General features: G+C 37.7%; 2 protein-coding genes across 2 annotated transcripts in view; one reads left to right on the top strand and one right to left on the bottom strand.

The window, feature by feature from the left end:
- The window catches only part of mep1a.2 (meprin A, alpha (PABA peptide hydrolase), tandem duplicate 2), a gene marked incomplete at its 5' end in the record, with an annotated part of 9333 nt that extends 8908 nt beyond the window's left edge, over nt 1-425 (top strand). The window contains one exon of the mRNA XM_036128971.1: nt 22-425. Within this exon, the coding sequence (XP_035984864.1) occupies nt 22-184 (163 nt within the window). The remainder of the gene's footprint in view (nt 1-21) is intronic.
- Nucleotides 422-20419, bottom strand: adgrf3b (adhesion G protein-coupled receptor F3b). Its single transcript, XM_036128972.1, has 18 exons — nt 20281-20419; nt 18217-18274; nt 18048-18060; nt 17795-17956; nt 16172-16324; nt 15974-16029; nt 15824-15891; nt 14986-15119; nt 11021-11254; nt 9773-10003; nt 9529-9666; nt 9155-9354; nt 8465-8656; nt 6961-8268; nt 3470-3511; nt 3265-3294; nt 3096-3178; nt 422-1030 (listed from the first exon to the last, which is right to left on the bottom strand). Exons 2-17 carry the CDS (start codon nt 18265-18267, stop codon nt 3101-3103), a joined length of 3090 nt encoding a protein of 1029 aa, XP_035984865.1. The 5' UTR covers nt 18268-18274; nt 20281-20419; the 3' UTR covers nt 422-1030; nt 3096-3100.

Here is a 20419-nt window from a genome sequence, read left to right as displayed (position 1 = left end):
ATGTTTTTTCTTCTTTTACAGGTGTGCAACAACCCAGGCCACCTTCTACACTGGTCCTAGGTGTGAGGAGGTGAAAATAGACAGAGGCATCCTGGGAGCTCTCATCGGCGGTGCAGCAGGAACGGTGGTTCTAACACTGGCCATCTTCACTGTCATCAGAAGAGCTCGAACTAACCCATTTTAGACGGTTTATGGGTTTTCATTTAGCACAAGAAAAATATGGGCCAGTACTTGAATATTCTATAAACAAATGTGTTTTATGCTCTAAAAGTGAAGCATTCCATTTTGTGTGCAATAGGTTAAAAAAAGTAAATAAATCCTGTTGCAACATTGGCTTTCACAAACTAATTAGCTTAATTACTATTATGACAGTAACTGCATGCAGCCACATTAACAGATGGGACCAATAAAATTATACAACTGAGCATAATTCTCTAAACACATCTTTATTTCACTACAAGTTCTAAGACATACAGGAATATACAAACATTGTATACAGCTTATAGTTCATCTCAAACTATGTCAATTGGCTTTTTTTTTAAATAAAACAATCACAACCAAACATAATAAAATCCTACGTTGTTCTATATACAGTAGTTTGGAACTGAATGCAAAATATTGCATTTAGTTTCTGTCTGTATTTAGAAGCCTCTCCTTATCGCTAAATAGTCATGTGCACTATTTGTATTATTTACTTAGAATTATAATAAATAAAAGTGACATATTGGCCCTACCCCTAAAAAAAAAAAAATTGGTTATTTATATCTGTTGCTAGCCTCAAGAGATAATGCATAACATTGAATGCACTTCTACCGTATACATGTATAATGCTGCTTCACCTCACTGCTAATCATCATTAGGTTCTACTTGATAAACTTTTGGTTATTGTTAATCTTGTTTTAGAGCAACCAGCTACACATATGTAACAGTCTAAGGTCCAAAATCTAACACATCGCAAACTTCAAGAAGTGTTCTCTCCAGGGACACAAGGGGAGCTGCAGACATCAGAGCTGCTCTTTCTGTCTCCAGTCTGTAACAAACAGATTACAGCATTTAAACACAAGAAAGGATAACCAACTTTAGAAGCTGAAACTGTTAAGGGCACCACAAAGGAAAATGATAAACAACTTCTTTAATTAGATGAGAGGTGCTTAAAGCTCAACCTCTTTAAGTTTCTTGGAAGAAAGTGGACCAGAATGTGGTTCTAAAGGGGACCTGAGTGTGACTCGTTGGGTCCAAATATCAAAGTAATCTGATTAAATGCAGTGCACTGTGTCTCTAAAGTTGAATTAGTGACCAGTTTATGGATGTTTCAGCACAGTCCCTGCTTCTCAATGTTGTTTGTCCAACCCAAACCTGACAAGCAAGTTAGCAGCGAAGTAGTTTGCATCACTCGCTGCCCCTAATTTTCTTAACCAAAGAACATCCTCATGATCCACCGAGGCTATAATAAGGTACAGTACAAGTTGAAAGAGCGTTGTCTAGAAAAGGATGGGCGATGCAAATCAAGTTCTCTGGTAAAACCGACTTTGTGATATAATTTTTTTTTACAAACTAATCTATCATCTAGAGTCTGTAAAGTTACACAATGTTAGAGGTCTGAGTTGTTTTAATTCAGCAAAGTTTTCTTTCACTGTCATAATAGTTCTATGTCAGAAACCAGTCCTGCCCTTTCAATGTTTTTTTTTTATGTACATTGAATTTAAATTAGGGGGAAGTATGGATATCTTGAAGCATTGAGCCAAGGCTGCATAAAACTGATATTTTAAACAAGAGTTCTCAGTGGTGGGGGAGCTTTGTGAAAAAAAGAAAAATAATTAACTAGTTTAGTTACACTGATAAAATATCTCTTGTCATTCTGATTCTGATCTTTTTAGAGGATTAGTAGCCTTACCAGTACTTAAGTTGGTAAATATCTGTATCTATAGTAGTTTCCTTGCATTTTAAACACTGCAAGAAAAACCTCCACAAAGCTGACTGTTTTTTTTTTTTTTTTTACCAAGCAAAAACATTTAGGGGAATCATTGGTTCCAATACTTTTCAGCCTGCGATTCCCAAGATTACAGTGCTGGTCACTAGTGACCCCTTTTGGTGTGTGGGATATTTTTTTTTTTTTTTTTTTGGTAATATACAATTGCAATGAAAAAAAAATTCTTCTTCTCATATCTACTTTACTACTACTATATTAGTGGCTGATGAAACTGATATTTCAATCCAGACAATAATTTTCTGTCTGTACATAAAGGATTTCCTTTTACACTCCATGACTAATAATGAGTTCACAGTTTCTGGTACAAGGTGTTGCACTCTACCCCAACTTGTCAGGACATACCCATCAAGTAGGCATTTTTTTCCATGTTTAATAAATTCCTACATAGGAATCACAGTTTGTCATTTCCATTGGCCCAAGTAAGGATCGCAATCAAAAGACATTTAAAATTGAGAGTTACAGAGTTTACAACTGAATTAAAACTGGATGCAGGATTTAATCATTTAGATTAGAATTGGTCTCATTATTTAATTAACATGTAACAAAATACAACAAAAGACAAACTCACACACAATGAGGACATGGTACAAAATGTTTTGTTTATAGGTATGAAAGGAAAGTATAAAGTAGTACGTAGGTATGATGTAAAATCTGGCCATTCAGTATCACCAGTACAGTAAATTTTATGGTTTGGGCCATGATGTTGGAGAACATAGTCTTGACTCTGACTACTTAATTCATTGCCAGATCATTGCACCACCCACAAAAGCCTGCAGAGTAGGGACTTGGCATGATGGTAGGGTTACCTCTACGAAGGACCCACCACTTTAGAATGGGGGTAAACTTGAATCATCAAACCTCATGGTCTTGTCCCATTCTTCCACAGACTCCAACCCGTATGCTTCCATTAAGCTGGGGGTTTTCATTATACTTGCTCAAATGTGTTTTATTTAAAACAACGCTGTCTTCTTCTCAACACACTGAGTTGTATTTGAACTGTGATTCAGAATACTCTTACTTTTAAAACAACAGTGTTCCTAAAAATTACATTCAGCAACATCACTTTTCATGTTCAAGACAATGATAAGCAGTCTAGGGATCTTACCATCATCATTTGTCCTTTGTGTACAATGTAGTTGAACTATTAGTCAGTTTCTTTATGCTGTTAGTGTCTCGTCCAGTTTTTACCTGAAGAAAGAACCACAAACAAAAATGTATTCTTCTGGGTGTTTCTATCATCTTATGATTTAAAGTGTTCTAGTTGAAGGACTTACCATTACGATCCTAACCACTTCCTGTCTGACCTGGAGAAAACATAAACAGAACTGGTGATTCAAAATGTACTTTCATACGGGGGGCACGATAAAACATGTGCCTATATCATAGTTGCTGGTTTTATTTGTTGGCTCCCGTGCAACTTTGTTGGGATTCTTTCAATAAATCAGAGAGTGGCAGTAAGTGTTTAAAAGACAGACTTACCTTCTGCTCTGCCAGACAACCAGTTATCAGAATGAAAAGGCCCTGCAAGAGATAGAACTAGAGTTTACAAGGTTTCTGCTTAAATCCAGTGGCAGACACCTTTAAAACTAATGTCTTTTTTGCTTTTGTCTTTATCAAGTTTAACGAGTGTTGATGATGAATATCAGTAACAATTAAGGAGGCCGATCATTAGATTCCACCTTCAGACAATGCAAAAAATTATACTTTTCTATCCCAAAATCAGCTGTCCCTTGCTTTTATTTGGTATCTGTCCCTTTACCTTGTCATGTAGACATCATACATAGATCATAGTATATCATGAACAGTTGATCAAATAACAGTTTTTAAAATCTTCTCACCTTTTGTCGCTAAATGTAAAAAAGTTGAATTCATTATGTTGTTTTTATCCTGCACAATTCAACTGAAACTCAAGCACTCAAAGGGGGGACTTGCAAAATTAAAAGGTGCAATGATCAGATGGCCTTCATGTGCACATCCTCTGGCTAAAGCTTAGTTGAAGAACTTTTTTTTATAGAATATCAGGCCTAATGTTTGATGCTAGGGGGCTACCAGCATCTCACATATTGACTTAGTAATGTTTCCCCCATCTACCTCACAAAAGCTCTCCAAAACTAGCAGATTGTGAGGACATCTCTGATCTTCAGCCCTCCTCCTGTGAACCTACAGAGTATCTACTATACAGTATTTTAGAAGGGCATTCTAAAGCTTCAGGTATGCTACACGCTTGGACTTACCATGGTGCTGAAAACAGAAATATTTTTTCATCTTCACCTTTCTAGAAGACACCTGCAAGTTTTGGGCCTAAGCTGACTAGTATTGAACTGTATTTCATTTCATCCGCCTTGATAGAAACTCCAGTTATTGCCCTCTTTCTATTTGTGGCTCTAAAGTTCCACTTTGGTTCCTTTAGACTGTAACACATTAATTAATGAGTTTTTGGCGATTTTTAGACAGTCCTGCAGATTTCCATGGGGTTTATTTTTCTTGAAACGGTAACTTATATAGCATATGAGGAAGGGAGCAGAATATTGTCACATGTAGAGCACAAATGAAGTTGTTGAACAATTCTGGAGCATCTCTGTCAACATTGCTCTCAGCTTCTTAGCATCCTCTTTGTACTCTTATCCTGACTGATACATTGTACAATGAGGTTAACTTGATCTTTGGTGACATCCCTCCAAACTATGGCCTTTTTGTGTCAGAGGTATTGTTTTTTAATTGTTTGCCTGCTACTGCAAGCTGTAAAACAAATTACCCTATGGGGACAATAAAGATTCCTTGAACCTAACAACAGCACTGAAACGTCAGTGGGATCAAACTTGGATAACTAAACTACGTTAAGGTTCATCAGATTCACCAGAGTTGATAGCAGGTCAAAATTCAAGAAAACTAAAACTAAATCAAACTGTTTTTCAATAAAGCATAGTTCCCATTTAAGGCATGCACCCCTTTTTCTTCAGTTGAATTGCACAAAATAAATGTTACATCAACAATGCAAAAGGTTTAGAAATGATCTATCATGCCGTTCATTTCTGAATTTTCAAAAACCTTATATTTTAACAGCGATGCTTGCCCTGTTGAGAGCCGCTGTGGTGTGTAGTTTGTATTCGATGCAAAAGCTGTTTCCAAAATTGTATTTGGGGCTCTTTGTAAACACAGTAGCTCACTGTTTGCTGATTTGTTTATTTACCATCAGATTATGGGGAAGGATATGCATTTACAGCTCTAGTATGATCAACATGACTGCCATGACTATTTTGGGCTTTCATGATTTACTGGAACTATTCTTCATTTAGCATGGGCAATTGATACAACATGCTTTTTTAATGGTTCTCTAATTGGATGCAAAAATTCTGATTCATTGGGGATTTTCTCTAAACCACACAAGGTCAAACTTTAAGAGGACTTTGAGGAAGTAGAAGGAGTACTCTTTAATTTTCATGCCATGTATTTTGTGCGATATACCAGCACCAGTAGCAGCCAAACAGACCATCACCATGATTTTGTTCCCTTCATGCTTAATGGCTGGAACAGTCTTTGTCTCGTCAGGCCCTAGAATGTTTATTTGACGTGTTTGTTGACTGCTGCAAAGTTCAGACATGCAAATGTTGCTAATTGTATAGCGGCCTCTTATTTCTCAGTCAGCACCCCCCTCAGTCCATGTGGATGGAAAACTTACTTCACTGACACTGATGTTCAAGCATCTTCCAGTTTATGATCAGCTTAAACTCTTTCTGTCCACTACTTGTTCTTTACTATTCTAACCAGTTTTATTTAATCAGAGAATGAAAGCTTGGTCAGTATTTTGAAGCTTGAAAACAGTTAGGTGTTAAAACAGAACAGCAATAATTTTAGCCGGCTTGCACTGTCTGTAATACAGCAGCGTGAGCAGGTCCCTTTAAAGCTCTTTTTGTGCGGCGCAATAACCAGGAAACAGGGTTGTGATCTAATCCAGCGAAGGATTTTTCAAACATTATTTTATTAAAATTGTGTTTTGAATCCCCTTCTGCCCTGCACTGTGAACTAACTGTTTGAACATATAAACCTGTATGTACCCATTTATCACTATTGTTCTTTTTTGCTTTCAGAGCTAATTTTGCCTGATTCCCAGTTCCTTATAACAAACGTTGTTCTAAAACATATAGAATTACGCAGAACTGTGATATCCCTGCATTGTTTTTATTGTTATTTGTTACTTTTTCACTATTTTCTTTAAATTTATTAGTTTCCATAATCCTTTCTATTTTTACTTAGTAGTTTAGTTAGCTGTTACTAACCCAATGAAGTGGTTTAACTGAAGTAATTCAAGCGGACGTATTTTGTTAATAAATTATTTTGTTTAGGAGAGAGATTTGTGTTTATTCTCTATATCTTTGTAGTTCTTGGTAATTCACGCCAGTGGGGGACTTCCCTCCATCTATTGTTCTATAATAGCACACCTGACAATAACTGACAGAGAGTTAGAGCTGTTTTGATAAAAATGACCAACTTTGTCAATGATTGCTTTTGGCACTTATCAGTTCTTCATAGCCAAACCAACATATGGTCGCAAAACAGCTGTATTATCATCTGTAGAGGATATCATCTGAGCGATTCTTTATAATCATCATATAGGCATGCTTTCCAAAAGCACTCAGGGCTTTGAAGACAAAGCCAATTTTTTTTTTTGCGCTATCCTCAGCATGTTATTATGTGCATTAGTTGTTGCTTATCGACATATTTCTCAGATACCACGTCTCTGTTCTCTGCAAACCTATTCCGCTTTACAGGTCATAGTGGTTATGTGGGTGCGATGTTGGAGAGTCAATTACACCCACCACCCTTCTATGTCAGGACCTCATTTGATCACAAGGTGTAACAAACACGTGGATGTCATGAAACTAAACAATGATCTGAAAAGGGCTTGAGAGTTGCACATATATTTTTGAGTACTAACTTTTAGATAAGTGTGAGAATTACAGTTGAATTACCTGGAAAGAATTGAGGATGGTGAAACTGTAATTGGCAACCTTATGCATGGGGTCGGTGTCATCCAGAATGAGTATAACAAAGCCAATAATCCACGTTACTCCAAAGACAGGAGTTAGAAGGACCACCACCTTCAGGATGCTCTTGGCTGTCTCCTTGTCATCCGCTTTGCTGCTGTCTGGTACTGAGGTCTTCACCAAGGTGACAATGACAACCACCATGGAGAAGAGATTTGACAAAACAATGGTGCCCACAGGAAGAAGAAATGCGTGAATGGAGCCTTCCAACAGCCGGTCATACTTTAGCCAACAGGTCTTCCTATCATAATACTCCTGCTCAGTGTATTTGTAATACACATAGCTGGTCCCCACAAGTGCGATTGGTAAAAGATAGCCTACAATGCTAGAGAGGTACATGAAGACTCGTTTTCTGACTGGGCTGAAAACAAAGATGAGCTGGTGGACGAGCATCACGCTCAGGCACAGCATCCAAGTGAACATTGCCAGATAAAACAGGTGCTTACAGACGGTGAAGGTGAAGCACCAGGTGTCAGAGATACGGTCCGGGAAAGCAGAAGCCAAGAAGCTGCAGTCGGCGAGCAAGCGGAACACAGCAATGTTGACCACAGCCGTGTGACGGAAATGCGACAGGTTGGTCTTTGTCACCGCCGACCACACTAGGGACTCGACGAAGAGAAAGATCAGCAGGGAAAAAACAGATACACCTAGGCCAACATACGTGATGATGTCAAGATCTGGAGAAGATACGTTGGCGCTCCTGGCCATAAGGACAGAGAAGGAAGTGAGGTGGGTGCATTCACAAAGTGTTTGATTATCGTCTGTGACGTTGGCAACACAGCCTTCTTTTGACCAGTCACCTTTCTCTGTGTGCCAGAAGACACACAAATGCTGGTTGGCATTTGGTTGCTCATTGGGAAAGAACATTTTGATCGTAATATTTGAATCACTGTTGCCCACAAGGGTGGCTGACAGCAAGACGCTGCTGCGGTTTGTGCCTCGGAATTTTTCATTTCTTAATTTTTCCATCAGATTCTTCACTGCCATTGTTTTCATTGTTCCATTGGTCTTGTTCATATTCACACCAATGCCGAAAACAGACATGCTGCAGTCTTCACTCGAGCAGACTCTGAGCTCCAGGTTTGAACTGTTGAATCCGTCACTATTGTTGGTCTGGATGTTTTTCACCAAGTCCTCCACATTGGTTAGATAGTTAGCTGACATCTCATGAACAATTTTTTCGTTGTCACCCCAGGAAGAGTTCACCATATTGCTCGCTGCATCAACAAAGTCCTGTAAAGCAATTGATAAAAAAAAAAAAAAAAAAAAAAGAATATGGTAAAATATTAAGTTACATTTTGGAGACACGAGAATAACCTTTGAATTAATTCTGGTTGAATTTAAGAGAAGCTGAAATACTTAACTTAACAGAATTAGGCTGCAATTGTGCTTAATTATGCAGTATTAGGCTAAAACTATAACAACTTACAGGCAGTATATCTTCATTCAGTTCAACGTTTTTTGATGCCTTTGCCATCACCCCAAAGATTTGAATGGAAGCATCAACGTCAGCTAAAGCATCACCACCAGAGTCACTGGGTGTTAAACTAGAGCTGTTCTTGATCCCTTCAAATATGTTCTTGGCCATGTCCTGTGTGGCTCCAAGTCCATTCAGAAAGTTCTGGACAAAACATTTTAACAGCAACAAAGACTTAAAAGGGGAGAGTTTGCAAACGTACAAAAGCAAAATGAACATCCCAGCATGATGATAAACCATGATAATTATAAAACTAAAATTAAAAGACTCCTGGATAGGTGCTGAAACACTTTCAAAAAGAACTGAGCGAAAGTCCGGTTGCCTCCGATTTAAGCCTGTTTGCTGTTGTGATGACCGGGATAACTGAGAATTTGCACAGGCATAATTCAGATTCCACCTGAAGTAGATGTAGGAGTTTTAGGTTTTAACTATCAACATCTTTCAGCCTGAAAGAGTTATTTTGTTTAACTTAGTAAACAATTGAAAGCCTTGCTCGCAAGCAACACCAATGAGAAATCCTGTAATATTTATTGTAATATTCCATATGAGAGAAAAAACACAAAGTAATTTTGAACCGGGGCTTCTGAAAAAACTATTTGATAACACGATTACTAAGTGCAGTGTAAAGTATACCCAACTCACGTTTGCTGCATTTACAACTTTTCCCAGCTCCTCGCTGACACACTTGGAAACAACACCTTCCCACTGCTTAGAAGAGTTACAGTTGCGAATCCTATATCCAATTCGACCTACAGGACACGTTGAATTCTTCACTATTGTGTTAGGTGGAGTTTTTGGCCAATACTCTCCATCTGAATTAATTGGAACGCAAGCGTCTGGGCCTGGAGAGAAAAAGAAGAAAGAATCAGTGGTTAGTTGTTAAGTGGAAAGTTCAGACCAAAGATGTTTAGGAAAAAAACAAACAAAAAAAAAACGACAACAGCACATTTCAAAGTTATACGATTATAAAGCATCAATTCTTCTTTTATTTAAATTGAATCCAAATAATTCAGTACCTTTTAATATTGGAATGTCCACATTTTTGATAGCTTTTTGAGACAATTCATTTTTAAACGTGATTTCCACGTTGTAGTTGTTTTGGTCTTCTACAGCTACACAGTCGATTGAGGTAGAGAGGCTGTAGATCGTTGCATCTGTAACATAAAGATAGATGAGCATGTTCTGTGATTTTACATCTGTAAATCAATTAGCTTTTGTTTAGAAAGTAAGGCCTTTAGAAAAATTCATGGCCTTTCCTACCTTGTTGCTGTAAAAGTCCTGTCGTGCCACCCGGGGTCCATGTGACAGTATAGTTCACTGTGGTTTTTGGAATCGTTGCACTGACTGTTACAGGTACGGGTTTCTTGTCTGAACAGTCTGCAATGAGTGGTAGGAATGTCATGGTAATCACATCGGGGAGCGGAGCCACTTCTAGTTCAGAGCTGGCTGTGTGCCTGATTGTCCCAATGGTAAATCCGCACTCATATGTACCTGTTGGAAGCACATGTACTCTTAAACTCCTAAATGACTCTGCTCAGAAATATTCAAGTAATTTCTGATAAAATAAAAAGGAAAAGGCTAAAAGTGAATGCAAATTTAAATTACCTGTATAAAATATCTACGACAACAAAGGCTTGCTAAAATTGAGGTGGCCCTAAATGAAAACTATGGAAAAATGAACTTTATAATAATAACTTTTTTTAAATTCATGTAAGATTTTAATTTACAAGTATTACTTTCCTTGAGAGGACCGGGTGAAATACAGGCACACAGAGGTGCTTCTAAAATGTCCAAATGTAGCCACAAAAGGTAGAAGTGAATTGAAATAATATAACAGTGTAGTAGTAGTCAGAAAAATATTCACAGATTATTTGACCAAAAAAAAGGAATCTGTTTTAGCGCAGGAGTCATGACACCCTCATGAGAAAGGTCAAAGCTTTTAAACAAAAATCAGTTGTCAGCTGACCCAAAAGAACTGAACCTTTTCCTCCTCAGATGTTATATGTCACAATACATTTTACCAGCAAATGCATTTTTACACGGTTCTGACTAGCTCTTTTAAATAATGTTGTCACTTCCCATTATGTCATAAGTTTAGGTGAATGTTATCATTACATGAATAAAACTAAAACTATTTAACACTTATAGATACATCCAATTTGATCTGTTTTTACCTTTTGAAATGGACAAGGAAATGGATTTATGTATAATCTAAAAGGCTTTTAATCACATAACTGCGATTAAGATAGAAATATTTTACATCTCAAATTACAGTGGTGTGTCTCTTAGGAAACCATAACTTCCCTAGTGCTGTAGATATACAGAATCTGTAAAGAAAGACGACCCATTTTGCAACTGAGAAAGTTCTGCTCACTTTCTTTCAGCTGAATAGCATTGACAAATAATGTTAAACTGAGTTTTGGTCAGAACTGGGAAAATGGGTTGCTCTCTGATCCCCAGGGATTTTAATTCAAGCAGTTATGGTTAAGTGGAACCTGGTATACACACCTGCCCATACACCTGTCACTTTTGTTAAAGTAACATTAACACAGGATGGGTAATCTGGTAGGGCGCAGTTGGATGTAACAGTGGTTACAAGTCCATTGCCAAGCCCCAATCGCACAGACCCTCTTGTCAGATTCCAGCCAGCACTGTCTGTGGTCTCCTCAAATGTGCATTGAAGAGATGGAGTCGACTCATACTCCACCTTTTCTGAATATGAAACCTGAATGTTCACCATTCCTATGAAAAAAATTGAAGGCAGAAGAATTTACAAGTTAGAACACTTCCCTTCAGAGCTCTTTATCTGCAAACTTTAAATAAGAGTGACACACTTCAATTACTTCTGATCAATTTATGTGGTGCTAAAAAAGGTATCAGTAATCGGTAGAAAAACCACTGTGCTTTTAAGATTTCCTTTTAACTGTTTAGAAAACAAACATCCTGTTATGCTACATTAGTTGAATATGTCTAGATGGTTCTTAAACATGCTTCAATTTTCTAGTGAAGATTCTCAGTCATCCAGGTCATGGTCATTCAAAAAAAAAGTAAGAAACAAAGCAACTGGACTTGTTTTCCGTAGTTGAAGACGCTTCGCTTCCTATCCAGGAAGCTTTCTCAATTCAAAAGGGCTGGAGTAATGTGGAGTACCAAGCTTTATACTACTGCCCAAACAAAGGCCTTGTAATGGCTTAGATAACATGCAAATTACACAGAAACTGGTCCACCCCTTAGTAATGGGCGGTCATTAAAGACATTAAGCCAGCAGATTGAACCGAAACTGGTCCACTCTGTAATAGGGAGTCGTTAGGGTCGTTATTGGCCTGGCTTAAAGCAACAATGTTTTGATCGTAATTAGTATTAATTTAAATTTAAATGTTTAATGCCATGTCTATCTTTGTTGAAGGGGTTAACAAAATATTTCGGCATGAAAACGGATATTTATTTACAAGGGGACAGATAGGGCATTGGGACTTGCTCTACAGCCGATCCCGCATAGTGACATCACAAACTGCGAGGAGGCAGTACTGTTCTTCACCAAGATGGCTGCCCCCATAAAACTATTATTTATTGAACAGTATGTAAAAATATTTTATATTTGAAGTACTTTCAGGAGTTTAAATTCTGATTTTGACCAGACTTCTCCTTTAAGCTTATCTACCTTGCAACCTTCTAAATTTTCTAAAATCCATTTTCACTTTCCTGCCTAATGGACCTCAAAAGGTCAGCAACTCTGATACAAATATGGGCCAGAAGACTTAATAATAACTCTGTTAATACTAGAAGAGAGAACCATACCCACAACTTTGGGAGGTTTTCAGAAATGTAATTAACAATTTTAAGTATTTAATCAACTGGGTTACCACATAGAGGAGGGGTGTCCAAATATTTTTGCTATGTGGGCCAAAGCAAAGGGGCCATTCTGTTTTTGCAAAACAAATTCAAAAAATTTTTATTAAGATTTTTTTTTGGGCACACAATAATTTGATCTGTTCTACTTTGTTTCAATGAAAAGTTACATATTTGGATTATTGCTGAGCAGAAAAAGAGTCTCAGATGTTTGAGTTGACAGAAGGAAGGCGTACAGTTTAGTAAGCTGTTGTGTTGAATGCTTTCTTTTTCTGTTGGTCTACAAATGGGTTTTTAGTCTATTCACAGCAACAAATACAAGAACACTTGCTATATTTTGCCAAGTTTAAAAAATTCCCAATTATGTTTTTGAGTAAAAAGTTGCTGATATCTGTGGCCACACTTACTATGACGGTAAAATGAAAAGGAAAAAAAAAAAAAACACGGCAAATAATAGAAAATACTATGTTTGCTCTCTAACACTCTCCAATTAAGAAGATGAAATAAATTTGTCATAGAAAACCTCAGCCTTCAAAAATTACAGAGTGTTCATCTTCTTCAGCTCCCTTTGCTGGAGAGCCAAATGTTTTCTCATTCTTGAACGTTAGTCGATGCTTACACAAAATAATAACAATAAAGGTTTACAAATGGCCCCTGAACTTTGGACACACCTGACTTAGGGTGATTCCATAGAGGAGTTGTCAATAGTTGTAGTCCTAGTCATATAGGCCGTGGGCCAGAATCTGTAGGACGCTTCCTTAAGAAGTTTCGTATGAACTGTCAGGGGGCAACTTTCTTCCACCAGGATAAGTTGCTACACATAGCAGTGATCTCAAAACACCAATGTTCCCACGTTTTCGCTTGCACATTAATAAGTTATAGCCGATAAAAAATCTAAACTGTGGCGCTCCGGTCCAAGAGGTCACGTGATTCGATTTTTGCTGCTCAGCCAATCAGATCGCTGTATTGTCAGCTGTGCGCGTTCATCAGTTCATCATGGCTGCGCTCGTAAGATGTTTGTATGCATTTGTTTCCAGATGAAGAAAGCCCAATAATAGCATTTTCTGGCGCCAGCTGGCAGAGATCTTGATGGCAAGAAAAAAATAAATAGCCCAGACCATCTGTCCATCCATCCATCCATCCATCCATTTTCTAACAGGCTTATCCCCGCTGGGTTTGCGAGGTGCTGGTGCCGAGCTCCAGCTGTCAATGGGTGAGACGCGTTGTATAAACTCGTTGTGCCAAACGAGTTATCCCCTTCGGAATTTGTAGAATTTTGTATTGTATTTTTGAAATCAATAAAAGTTTTAACCTCCAGCTTTGTGAAGTCTAAATATTTTAAACATCACATTCTAGTAAAATGAAATTTATTTTTTTTAAACTCCTAATACGTTGTTCTATTTTTAAAAGAGACATATCTCGTTTTCTTAATACGGTTAATATCTCGATAAGGTTCTTGGTTGAATTAAAATCTTATTAAATCTGATAATTTTGGCTGTGCCTTTATTCAGTGTTCATTTGATCACACGTGAAATCCGCTTTATATAATCTATTCATGCGGGTTTAGCTACCAAAAAAGAAAAAAAGAGAACCAGCAGACAGCTGTGATGGACTTAGGAAGGTGGATTTTGGTTTCAGCAGACAGACATTCGACAATCTAATAACATAAAGCTAATATTTTCGTGACACATCTGGAAATGACCGTTTTCTTTCTCATAACGTATTATACTGGATGGATGGATGAACGATAATGTAACGACACCATTGCTATATTTCGTTAAGAAAAGTAAAACATCCTCATTTCCACGCCTAATAGGTTGGAAATGAGGCGGAGTTGACTAGATTCATTCTTCCAGCTGAATGCGCTCTTGGCGCAGGGAATACAAATTCTGGCGGGGATAAGTCGTTTGGCACAACGACACCTGTGCTATCCTAGCGCAGCAGGTCTTGGTGATATCACAGTAAATTGGGCAAAAGTCTGGACTATTTCTGCCCTGCGATGGACTGGTGACCTGTCCAGTTTATACAACGCCTCTCGCCCATTGACAGCTGGAGATAGGGACCGGCACCTCGCGAACGCAGGGATAAGCGTGTTAGAAAATGAATGGATGGATGGATGGATGAATGGATGGATGGATGGATGAATGGATGGATGGTCTGGGCTATTTATTTTTTTCTTGCCATCAAGATCTCTGCCAGGTGGCGCCACAAAATGCTATTATTGGGCTTTCTTCGTCTGGAAACAGACACAACAGAAACAACCATCTTACGGGCGCAGCCATGATGACGTGGTAAACTCGCTCAGCTGACAATACAGCGATCGGATTGGCTGAGCAGCAAAAATCGAATCACGTGACTTATTGGACTGGAGCGCCACAGTTTAGATTTTTTATCGGCTATAACTTATTAATGTGCAAGTGAAAACGTGGGAACATTGGTGTTTTGAGATCACTGCTATGTGTAGCAACTTATCCCGGTGCAAGAAAGTTGCCCCCTGACAGTTCATACGAAAAGTCACCGTACAGATTCTGGCCCACGGCCTAATAGTTGTCATTTGAACAGAAATTCATTTCCAAGGTTGCAAAACAATGGAAAAAATTGAAACACTCAAAAGATTGACTGACCTGCTGTTGTAACCAAAATTGGACCAGATGGCAGTGTCGTCACCAGAGTATTCAGAATATCTTGAAGTTTAGACGTGTTTAATGCAACGTAAGTTTTCATCTTAAAATCAACAGTGGACAATGAGGCAGTGTTGCTGTAGGACATTTGAAGATAAACAAAAATCAGTTGCAATTATTTTTTGGGAAAAGAGTAAAAGTAATGTACAAATATAATGCACAATACCACATAAACAATCTATTTAATTTATTTTAACTTTGTTTTACTAATGTAAAAGCAAAATTAGAGACAATAATACATAAGATCAAGTTTACTGTAACATCGCAGGAGCATACAAAGCCGCTGCAACTCCTCACTGTGGTTCATCAGATCACATCTCTGTGGACCTGATTCCTGCCTACAAGCCACTGATATGCAGAACCAGACCGGCGCTAAAACCAACCTTTGGTAGGCGGGCATTAGGTGTCACTCTGTCTAATCAGCTCGGAGAGTTCTGCTGAATGTCCCGCCTTTCGCCAAATGGATTCAATGGAAGCAGTCCCAGATTGATTATGTGCAGAACTAGAGTGCTACACGTTCTCAGTCTGGCTGGCCAGGTTATTTCAGAATGCAATTTGGATGTTTCTCTGAGGCATGTCCCTCTAGCAGCGAGGCAATTGAAAGTGAAGGTGTTGTAATCTCTTTGTCTTTATTCTGATGTTGTAATAAAACCTGCTTAATTTTTTTTAAAGACATACTTTAAAGAAATCCTAATAGTGTTTTCAACCCCCTCTTTATTCAAATAACACATCAATATGAGAATGAACTGATACATTATAATAGAATAATGAAGTACATTACCTCGTAATAGTGACTACTGGGGCACCATCCAGACCATTCACTTTGTTAAGTTCAGTTTTGAGATTTTCCTAGAAAGAGTTTTGTTAATGTAGTGGGTAATATTATAAAGAGCATAGCTGCTTTATTTTGAAAAGAAAGAAAGATACCTACAGTATCAGTAGGTACCGCCCAGCTCCTAGGAACCTGCACTGATCCATTGATGACAACTGTGCCAGTTACAAACATTTCCATTAGTTTCTTCTCATTTAACAAGCAAAAAATTATAGATAACGTACAACATTCCAATACTGTTTACAAATGTTGAAATATTTACATGTGTTCATCAAACGCAACCATAAAAATCATTACCCGGAGTCTTGAGAACACAGATGGACGTGGCAAGGGATATATTTTGTGTGCATGGAGCTTCAGTACAGCAACCATAGTTGTAGCAGACCTCGTTACTCCAAGCATAGCCTGTAGAGCAGTTGCAGTTGTAGTCCTCACCGACAACTAGGCATTCTAAAGTAAGAAGCAAAAACCCAAGTCAATAATAAAGTTCAAACTGTTTTTTTGCAGGATGGTGGTGAGTTACATTCCATTTAAATTGTTTACTTTGTTTTACACTTACCAACCACTTTATTTTTGTTACACCTGTTCAACTCAAAATGGCAATCAACAAATCATGTTCCAAATAGTCAATGCATTTGGGCATCTAGACGTGGCGAGGAAAACTTGCTGAAGTTCAAACGGAGGAAATACGTGATTTAACTGATCTACTGGTTTTTCCACACTCAACCATCCTTTGGCTTCACAAAGAATGTCCATCTGGTCTTTAATCAGCCTAAAAGACCATAAGTCTGTTTGCAGAGCTCCACTGCCTACCGTCTGACTCCTGCATCAAATTCAAGTCACTGATGTTAGTCTACAGAGTGTTTAATGGAAAGCCCCCATCTACTGGAATGCTCTCCCAAAGGCCTAATTCACAACTCAGTCACTCGTTTTTTGGACCAAGCCCCTTGCCTAGCCCTTCAGATCTGTCTGCCCTCGTCTGCCTTATTGTGTAAAACCTTCACCTGGATCACGGATTTCCCTCCAGCATCAGCGCTTTTTCCATCTTCTGAACTTAAAGGCAGTTGTGCTGAATTTAAAACAGTCAGCGCAGTCATTGACACTATCTGCTGTGATGTCTTCACCTATTTGACTGTCACTTTCCGGATCTATTGCTCCCTCCCAGAAGGTTGGGGGATTTAATATGGAGTTCTCTATCTATCATTGAGTTCTCAGCAGCCACTAACCTGTCTTCTTCTTTTAAAGTTGTTCCTGTAAGCACTTCTGGCAGTTTCCTGTTTCCCACCAGTACATTTATTTTAAATAGACCTTTTAAATCGCTCACTGTTTTTGGCTGAATTTCCGGGTTATCAGTCCTTGGCGTTACAAATAATGTAAGCCCACCACGACAAACTGCTTCAAATCAGCAGCTATCATTTTGCATCCCAAAAATCTTAAACAGGTATTTGAGGGACCACTTAGAACAGGGTTTTTAGATGTAAAGATCGGGCAGTTAACATTATAGCTCAGTGTAACCAAGACATTTTGTCAAAGTTGTTGTCACACAGTTTGCAACTGCCTAAAAATCGTATTAAATAACAAGGCATCTCTGTTCATTTAAAATACAGCGGTTGAGATGAACACAAGCTAGCCACTGATACTTGGGGTAGCTTTCATCTACTTTATGACCATTTGCAAAAGTAAAGTCAGGGAACGTTCCTCCAGTGCAGTTAACATACTTATTAGAGAATGTTTTTCAACAATAATGTTGTTTTTTTTTACTTTCAAGACAAAGCTGTTTCCAAGAGGCAACCTGAGATCAAGGTGTTTATCCACTTTAAACCCATTTATTGCAAACTATCATGTAGCAAACTCCTGTTCTCCCTAATAAACTGATTCAAAGATTTTCTGTGACTTTTATAAAATGATCAGAAAAAATACCTGCAACTAGTTCCCTGCTGAATATTGTGACACCGTAGGATGCTTGACTACTGTCAGTCACTGTGAGGGTTGTTGATGAGTTCCAACTGTCCAGGATGCTCTTGGCGCTCAGTGTGACGTTGCTCTCCACCATCACCTCAGAAATATAGATTTCAGTTGCTACTGATAATAAAAAAAACAAGCACAGAGTAACTTGTTGTATATGGGAATTGTTTTTGTGTCTCCTCTAAGAATTTACAGCTAACTCTCTCACCTTCTGAAATACCCTGCAGAGACAAGAAGAAAATGCCAGATTTAGTTTTTTTGTTCATATCGTTATTTTTCAATCAGCTTTCTTTTTATTTATTTTTTCTATACGCTGGGTATGACAAAGGTTACTCAGTTACACAAATATATAACATTGAAGAAGGAAGGATCTCTACCTGATACATGGACAGAGTTCCGATCAGAAGAAGAACCAGTTTGGTCCACATTGTTCCTCTGATGGGGCAAAAAAACACGAGGAAAAAAGAAAACTGGGATTATTTCCAATGAACATACGTCCTGTTCTGTCAAACCTGGCAGTTTTTCCAGGCATTACATTTTTAACAAAATTATACAGACGCCTTGATGCTTCGCAAAGATTATGTCTAAACTCACCTGAAATATGACAATATTGAGAGTTTATTTTAAGAAACACATCAGCTTTTTGTGTGAAGTTTTGGTGAATTTTTTTAAACATTTAAGTGATGTGTCTATGAGATTTCTTGCTTAATAGAAAGAGCTGAGCATAATTCCTGTGCTTTATTTTCCCTTTACACCAGCCGCTGCAGGGAAAAGTGTTAAACATGAAAAAGATTCAACTTTCTTTACTTTTTTGAAGCTAAAGAAGTTCAAGATGCTGAAAAAATATTATCATGATGAAGAAGGGAACAAGGCTTGTCTTTGACTATTACTACTACTACTTACTTAACTCTGCTGTGTTCTATAACTTTATAGTGCATGTTTTTTCATTTACTTTTTCATACGTAATACGAGCTGGTAAGTTGGCAAAGTTTATATCTATATTTTAGAGATAATTTTTATTTTTGTCGGGTTTAAAAAAAATCTTTCAACCCTGTTTTTTTTTTTTAATGACATAGCCCTACCACCAATGTCTCTGGCATTGTACTGTGCCATCGACTGTCATTCAAAATTATATAACTGTGGATATATAGACAATGGATAGGTGGGTTTTGTTTATATTTTATATCAATGTAGATTCTGATGAAATGTGTTAGCTCGGACAATACACCTGAAGAAATGTTCCAATTTGCCAAAATGGGATAAGGAAAACAAACAAACCCCAAAACGGACATTGAATAACATAACTGACATTTGTACGTAAAGCACTGATGTCAATTATGAAAATAATGAAAAAAATATTTTTCGATGCATTTCATATCTAAGGCAGTTTAAAAACAGTGAGGTCCCAGAGATCAATATAATCTTTCTTTGATGCATTATCAGAATTTTACTTTTCATTTAGGTGAAATGAAACATGCTTATTAGTTTTAGATTAGTTCTGCCCAGATGGTTGTCTGTCATAATCTTTACAAACTGGATAAGCCCTGAATGATTTTCTCTCAAAACAATGCTATGCACCTTTTAACGTTAAGCTCCAAGTAAAATCTGCTGGCTTATACTTAGCTGCTCCAAAGAGTGCTTTTTTTTTTTTTTTTTTTTTTTTTTTTTGCTGCGGTGCCCTTTATCAGCAGCCATCTCTTCTATTTTTCTGCCAGTGTTTGAATGGCTTGTATTTTCCTAAGCAAACACGTTTGCATTATTTTGCATCTGGGCTATGAATGTAAACAAGTCGGGTTTTTTTTTTTTTTTTTTTTGGTTTTCTTTGCTGCTTCTGGTAAAGAGGACTGCTGACTCCTGTCCACAGAAGCAACTGTAAAAAAAAACCCAGTACAGTCAAAATCTTCTAAATGCAGCACGTCCTTTGCCCACAACATTTTCCTATTGGGTTATGACATTTCCTTTCATTGAAAATTGTACCGCTGGCTTATGAAACTGTTGAACAGTAAATCCTTTTCCTTTCCTGAGAGAAGGGATCTTCACATAAAGTTCTCAGAGTCACTTTAACTGATCCCTGAGAATTAGCCCCACAGAGCAAACCATTGAGACCTTGAAGCAGTTGGCTATACATTACTTGAAAGAAGGAACTAGCTATAAGGTTTAATGGGCTGTTATAAAAATGCCTCCCACACAATTTAATCTTCATTAAAGAACTAAAACAGGCTGCTTCTCATCTGTGCAGCACAAGACATCAAAAAAATTAAGGTTACAAATATAAAAAGATATATTTGATCAATTTCCTAATAATTTCCATCCATCCAATTATCATCTATAGCACTTGATTGAAATTGTCACCCAGTTTCCTAATTTTGTTTTATTAGATTTATTGAGCTTTCCGGTAAAATGACATAAAATCATTAAAATCCATTAAAAACTCCTCTTACCTTTGTATGCTCCTAGTGTCACACAGAAAAAGAAGGTGCTCGGTGTTCTTGCTTTGCTGTAACTACGTAACCAAGTAAGGATGTGTCTCCATATCTACCAGCAGCTGATCAGCAATCAGATTCTAAGTGTGCACTTTTG

This window comes from Fundulus heteroclitus, unplaced genomic scaffold (assembly GCF_011125445.2).
Source record: "Fundulus heteroclitus isolate FHET01 unplaced genomic scaffold, MU-UCD_Fhet_4.1 scaffold_127, whole genome shotgun sequence".
In the NCBI taxonomy this organism is placed as follows: Eukaryota; Metazoa; Chordata; class Actinopteri; order Cyprinodontiformes; family Fundulidae; genus Fundulus; species Fundulus heteroclitus.
The sequence above is the reverse complement of the archived record's forward strand: the minus strand, read 5'-3'. Positions and strand labels throughout refer to the sequence as shown.

What these genes read in the sequence shown, in the direction of transcription:
- adgrf3b (XM_036128972.1), bottom strand. Translation starts at nt 18,267, where the DNA reads ATGTGGACCAAACTGGTTCTTCTTCTGATCGGAACTCTGTCCATGTAT. An exon ending in GGACATTCCAATATTAAAAG is followed by an intron (nt 9,355 to 9,528) that starts GTACTGAATTAT and finishes TTTTCTCTCCAG; the next exon opens with GCCCAGACGCTTGCGTTCCA. An exon ending in AAGTTGTAAATGCAGCAAAC is followed by an intron (nt 8,657 to 9,154) that starts GTGAGTTGGGTA and finishes TGTTTTGTCCAG; the next exon opens with AACTTTCTGAATGGACTTGG.